We start from the raw sequence: 7,166 nt of genomic DNA on the forward strand, positions 1-7,166 counted from the left end.
AAAAATGACTGAAATTTCAGTACTGAAAAATGGCTGAAATTTTCAGTACTGAAAAATGGCTGAAATTTTCAGTACTGATAAATGACTGAAATTTTCAGTACTGTAAACAACTTTTTCTCAACATTACTGAAAATGATATAAAAATTTATGTACTGAATAGTGATGTTTCCTAAAAGTACTGTTTATATAGCGGCATTTGATGTACTGTTTAGTAATGTTTCCTAAAAGTACTGTTTATATAGCGGCATTTAATGTACTGTTTAGTGATGTTTCCTAATAGTACTGTTTATATAGCGGCATTTAATGTACTGTTTAGTAATGTTTCCTAAAAGTACTGTTTATATAGCGGCATTTAATGTACTGATTAGTAATGTTTCCTAAAAGTACTGTTTTTATAGCGACATTTAATGTACTGATTAGTAATGTTTCCTAAAAGTACTGTTTTTATAGCGGCATTTAATGTACTGTTTAGTGATGTTTCCTAATAGTACTGTTTATATAGCGGCATTTAATGTACTGATTAGTAATGTTTCCTAAAAGTACTGTTTTTATAGCGGCATTTAATGTACATGTAAACGCTAGTCAAATTGTTGGTAGTGTATGAACAGATTTTTTTTTACTTTTCAAATTATCTGAAATTTTGGCAATGAGTGTAAATCATATCTTCTGTCTTTTGTAGGAAAGATTCAAGATACACTGTGCACTGCGTTAACAAGACACAAAAGAGGAACACTTAGATTTAATCTGTTGAACTGCTCACTCGAACATTCTAGTTTATGCGTGCAAGATGAGAAAGTTCAATTAGGTGAGATCCGCGATTTTCTATTTGGGTGGTGTATGTCATTTTCCATAACTGACAACGGTACTATTTTTTTTTTATAGAAAAATTATCAATTTTCCCCTTTTCTCTGGAAAGAGGCACATCAAACGAGTAAAAGGGGTTTTAATAGTCTTGCATCGTCTCGCCGACATTAACTTTTTGTATAAATAGATATAAGACGACGTGATATACGTTTAAACAAGACAACCCTCAATGCAAGTCATAATGGGCAAACAGTAAATAATAGCCAAGGGTCTTTGCATCGGAACTAAACACATTTATTAAAAAAAAAAACAGTTGTTGGCATGACACGGGTTATGTTCTTCTCATATATTTTAGGATAGTATGATACTAAACCCCTAACAGGAGGGATTGTGTCTGATATGCATATGATGAAGACATAATCTTACAATCAGTTTAATTTAGGTCTGAAGCTGGCATGTCAGGTAACTGCTAGTAGTCTGTTGTTATTTATGTATTATTGTCATTTTATTTATTTTCTTTTGTTACATCTTCTGACATCGGATTCGGACTTCTCTTGAACTGAATTTTAATGTGCGTATTGGCTAGAGGTATAGGGGGAGGATTGAGATCTCATAAACATGTTTAACCCCGCCGCAATTTTGCGCCTGTCCAAAGTCAGAAGCCTCTGGCCTTTGTTAGTCTTGTATGATTTTAAATTTTAGTTTCTTGTGTATAATTCGGAGTTTAGTATGACGTCCATTATCACTGTACTAGTATAATTTCAACACGGAGTATTGACTCACACTGATTAGCAAGCTATAAAGGGCCCTAACATTACTAGTGTAAACGAATTCAAACTGGAAACCAACAGTCTAGTCTACATTAAAAACGAGAAACTCTTATGAACCACACCAACTAACGACAACCATTTACCACAAAACTTTATATTTCACAAGGTAGGCCGGTGTCTTATTCAAAAGTCTTTTGATTGACGAAGTTGCGTATTTCATAAAATGAGAACAATTACAGTGTGAAAAGATTAACTATGGTGTATGGGAACGGTCTTGGTTAATATCCTGTTTAATAGGTGTTCTGAATTCTGCTATTCCTTTCTTCTCCGCTTTGTTCTCCTCCCTTTAACTTGTTATCGCGGAATCAAGAATTACGATACAATATTAAGTCACCAGAAGAGTCTTACACACGTAATGATGTATATAGCTAATAGCATATTTCGATGAAGTTTGAAAGTTTTAAAAATAAATATGTCAACTTTGCAAAAATGTTGCATTAAAATGTTCATGTTTAACACCCGCTTTTCCTGTCAGTATGTTCGTTTGTCTTTCTGTTTCCCTTTCACTTTCATGACCGCAACTGAATCGTTTGACAGATTTAAAAAAAAGTATTTTGTCATATCTGATTACTATAATACAACTTTTGTATTCGCTTCTTCTCCTCAACCGCTAATAATCATTTGATGAAACTTTCTTAGAGTCTGTATTTTCTTATTCTTTGATTTTTGTTTAGTCCCAAATTAAATCATTGTAGTTGCAAGGAACGAGGAAATATTGTCATTGTATGAGCTTTATATGTTTTAAAAATGGAGAAATATAACTTAGAATGATTCGCTTATTTTCCAGAAACATTATCACCAGAAGATTGGACAAACGAAAGAAGCACAATCGATGCATCTATAAATACACATTCAACTTCCGGTGGGTAGATTTAGAAATGTTTCTTTTTATTCTGTACTATATTTATAATAAAAGAATGGAAAAAGATACCAAAGGTACATTCAAACTCAGAGATCTAAAATAAACGGACAACTTTATGGCTAAAAAAGAGGAAAACAAAAATACAAACAATAGTCTGAATAGTACACAAAACACAACATAGAAAACAAAAGACTAAGCAGCACGAACCCCACCAAAACTGGGGTCGATCTCAGATGCTTCGGAAGGGTAGGCAGATCCTGCTACACATGTGGCACCCGTCGTGTTGCTCATGTTAATACAAACCCGGTAAAAAGTCTAATACGGTAGGTCACATGCGATATCAACTAGGAAACGGATATTCCGTAACGGTCAACCAACTCGTGATGGCGTCCGTAAAATTAACGAAGGAATGACTTCAACTTCACCATTTGGAACTTTTGGTTTAATAGCTTACTTGTGAGTAACAACCTATGGAAATCACGAAAACATCTCCCTGAAAAAAAATGTATTACACATTGGCGTATTGTGGAGTAAATTATTTTTCATTTTTTTTTTATTATTATTATGTTTTTTAAATATATCTGTATATACCTCATTTAGAAATTGCAACTGATGAACCTTATGCAAAACATCAATCTGCTGGTTGGAAGTCCGTGACAACTCCTAGTGAGGCATCTGAAGTAACAACTTCAAACACGAAATATAATGGAAATGAGTCGACAGAAGAAGACAGCTTCAGTAAGTAGTAAGGGTAGAGATTATGACCAGCCAGGTTGGTTTACCAAACTTTACCTTCTAATCTACCTGTCATTTAAGTAAAAACACAATTAAAATCCTGATTATCCACCGTCTAACAGGTTGTTTATGGATTTGAACAGGTTTATAGAATACATCAAATTAATTAAAAAGCCCGGTCACATTATTTGTGTTTATGAAGGAAACTACGTTAGGCATCCACATGTATATTTATATTGTCTTTTTATTTGTGTTAAATGGAACCAAAGCAAATCAGGAAAAACTATTAACTTTCTGAACAAGTTATAATCAAACAGGAATATATAATATTTTTTGCCTTTCTGAACATTGGTAATGGTCATTGTTTTACTTTATAGGTGCAGGTGGGATTGCGATAGGAATTACTGTTGTAATCGTCTGTATTGTTGTGGTTATAGTTTGTTATAGAAGTTATACAAGGTAAACTTACTGATGAAGAACAGCCTTTTGGTATTTTCCGTGATAATTTTTTAGCCATCATTATTATGGTTTAATATAAGAAAATTGAGAATGGAAATATTGTAAATGTGTCAAAGAGACAACAACCCGACCAATGTGCAAAAACAGCCTTTGGCGACCAATGGGTTTTCAACACAGCGAGAAAATACTTCATTAGAGGCGGGCGTCACCTGGACCCTAAACACAAATACGTACTAGTGCAGGAACAATGGACGTCACACTTAACTCCGAAACAGTTAATGAACAAAATTATAAAAAAAACAACATACAAGACAAACAAACTTTCAACGTAAGACTGTAGAGAATTTTATATACACACGCTTGTTGGAGTGTGTGTTCTGAAAAATATAATACCGATTCACATTTCTGAAATAAAGTCACAGAAAGTCCTAAACTAGAAAAACAAAGAATATGTAGTATCCAACCACGACACAAACTCAGTTCAACATGAAGTCTTCTACAATACAGTGTCGATTATACCATTGCAAAATGTATGTAAAACTGTATTTGAAATCGTCGATATATATGCAGATATTTGTGTGTATAAATATGTATTGTTTCAACTTCTAGAAAGAAGAAGCTAAATGAAGAGAAACTGAAGTATAGGAAGTTACATGCGGAATTCAAGTCAAATAATGTCGAATCCGACGTCATGATAACTCAAAACCTACGATACCTTCCGTCAGTTATAACATATCCATCTGGTTACAACGTTAGTAATTTAAAAATACCGGATGCTGGAAGTGTAGAACAGATCGGAGTAAATGTTACAATACATGAAGAGAATAATTATCCTGGAAATCTTGAAGAAAAAGTCGGACAATTTAAAGCGCCAGAAGTGTCTGTTAATCTGGAAAAGATACAATTTTCTGGAAAGGGTAGTAAGACAGAGTTTGAACCTGGTAAAAACAGTAATGAATCCGATACTGACAAATCCGGCAGTGAAGATGGCCGATACATATCGTTGGTTATAAGCCAAGATAAAGCAGATGATGATGACGATCGCTACGTATCAATTGCATCACCACACTTCGATATTGACAGAGACAACTTTTTTCCAAAAGATAACATTGAAAGCAAAGAAGAAGAAATAGGAGAGAGTGCTTTTATGAAAAATGGTCTAATGGTAGCGAACGAAGAAGATGAGAATATAATCATGGGATCAAATGAAGAAAATGACTATACCAAAATTCGAACTAAGGAAAAGGGGGCTTCTTATGAAGAAACTGATGATAGAGCCCCGACAAATATTCAAGAAATGAAAGACGAGGATGGTGGACACAAAGAAAGAGCTAAGGGAGATCATAGCGAAGAAGACATTTCTAAGCTTCGAGCTTTGATAGAAGATGATATTGGTGAACCCGATATGACATCGCAAATACTTAGGAAATTTTCCGTGAATGACAGAATTGACAGTGCAATATTCAAATAATGAGATAATTTTGTGATAACTTATTGGGAACCGAGTTTCAAAGAACAATATCATTTACAGTATGAGTTTTAAATCCTCAGATTTGTTGTTCTACTAAGAATTATGTTCAACACTTAAAGACAATGACACAACTGTGGCGTTGCAATTATTATACTTTGTTCTGTCACTGTATATATAACGTTCTGAAAACTATATTTTACGTGGAGTTTTTCGTTACTTACTTTCATTTCGTACATTTTCCACAAAACAAGCTATCACTCAAATGAAGTAAGTAATTACACTATTAAAGTATTCATAATGTAAAGTTTACGTCATCACTTTGAATGTTTTATAGACACTAGCATTGGTTGACTGATATGTAATATCCGAGTCAAAAATGACCACAGATTTGGTCCAATTGTCGTACTCTCATCGGGTTCTCTTCCAATTCAATTAAAATGTTTCACCAGAATGTTGCTTGATGATAGAATCATGACAGTAACCACTAGTGAAATAAGATTTGTTTAACTTATGGAGCAACTTGATTCAAATCTGTTGCCCAAACTTTAGTTTTCTGTGTATTATTTTGTAAACAAAAATTTTGTAATTGTTTTTGTCTATTTTAGTTTGTATCTCTCTTTGATGTATCCTATCTGTGTTTTTTATTTTCCCAATAGTATCCCATTGTTTTTCTAGTTTAAGGTGGCAGGGCTGTCTTAATTAAAATACATAGAATTTTTTAATAATTTGTGAAAATGAAGTTTTTATCATGCTTTTTTCAAAAATATTATAAAAAGTATGGGTCATCCGATTTTTTTTTTACGCTACAGGTAGTGCAAAATTGTCAGATTTTGTATAGATTATGCATGGAAAATCCAATTTTGTGTGATAAAAAGAAAAACAACCTGGTAGAATTTTACGATAAAATGTGAGAAGATAGCTCTTATAACATGCTTTAAGAAAGGAAAACGAAAAAATGGGGTCACCGAACTTGTTTTCTTGCTACATGTTAAAATAGGTAAATTCATAACACGTTCTATTATAAAAAGTACTTTATCTGAGTTAACTCCCCTTATTTGGCAAAGTTGAAAAAAATGAATCAAACACAAATATGTTGTGTGTTTTATTTTTTTTTAGAAATTACAGCCCTAAATATGATAAAACACACAATTTTCTATATTTACATCAAAAAGTCCTACACATGAATAACATACAACTCTCAAAATTTGCACATTTCATCAAAGATCTAGACCAACTGTTCTCTGCTACTTCAAAGTCCAAGGTGGAGGAAGACACCGAGCCACTTTAAGTTTATTATAATTGTTATTTTCTTTTGGAATTGTTTTTTTTATTGTTGCATACTAGTTATATCAATAATTTTATAATACAATATGTTGTCACGTTGTTCATAACAATATTGCTCGTATTGTAAATATGCCTCTTGCAGTAGTTTTGTTTTATCAAAACGACTCAGACCGTTATGAAAAACCCAATTCAATGGCAGGAGCTTGAATAGTAACAAAAACTAACAATCGACGACTTGATACCCAAAGAATGTAAAACCAAAATCCAAATACAAAATGAACTTTTATTTAGATAATGATTTTTGAACTTAAAATGTGTGACTTCCAAATTATGTACACGGCATTTTTTGTTCAATTGTTAATTTTATTATTAAAATTTAACATTAAAATTACTGGCTTATGTCTTCAGCGTGTGTATCCAAAAAATAAGTGCTTGTTTGTATTTCCCCTTTATGTCACAAGTCATTGGTTAATATTTGAATAAAGGCAACAGTGGTATACTGGTGTTCAAAAATCATAAATCGATTGAGAGAAAACAAATCCGGGTTACAAACTAAAACCGAAGGAAGCACATCAAATATAAGAGGAAAACAAAGGAACAACAGGTACACTGAAGTGCAATAAAAACGAACTCCATCATACATAGAAACGAACTATTTGAAAACAACTGCCATATTACTGACTTTGTACATGATATTTTAAGAAAAAATGGTGGGTTGAAC

At 32.7% G+C, this 7,166-nt stretch overlaps 1 protein-coding gene across 1 annotated transcript in view; it reads left to right on the top strand.

Annotated features, from left to right (window-relative positions):
* The window catches only part of LOC139512305 (uncharacterized), a 43,357-nt gene extending 36,524 nt beyond the window's left edge, over positions 1–6,833 (top strand). Inside the window, exons 7-12 of the mRNA XM_071299812.1 lie at positions 680–805; positions 2,422–2,496; positions 3,097–3,234; positions 3,609–3,690; positions 4,300–5,329; positions 6,737–6,833. Of these exons, the coding sequence (XP_071155913.1) occupies positions 680–805; positions 2,422–2,496; positions 3,097–3,234; positions 3,609–3,690; positions 4,300–5,161 (1,283 nt within the window). The 3' untranslated portion in view covers positions 5,162–5,329; positions 6,737–6,833. The remainder of the gene's footprint in view (positions 1–679; positions 806–2,421; positions 2,497–3,096; positions 3,235–3,608; positions 3,691–4,299; positions 5,330–6,736) is intronic.
* Positions 6,834–7,166: the final 333 nt, after the last annotated feature.

The sequence above is a fragment of the Mytilus edulis genome, chromosome 2 (assembly GCF_963676685.1).
Source record: "Mytilus edulis chromosome 2, xbMytEdul2.2, whole genome shotgun sequence".
Taxonomy (NCBI): domain Eukaryota; kingdom Metazoa; phylum Mollusca; class Bivalvia; order Mytilida; family Mytilidae; genus Mytilus; species Mytilus edulis.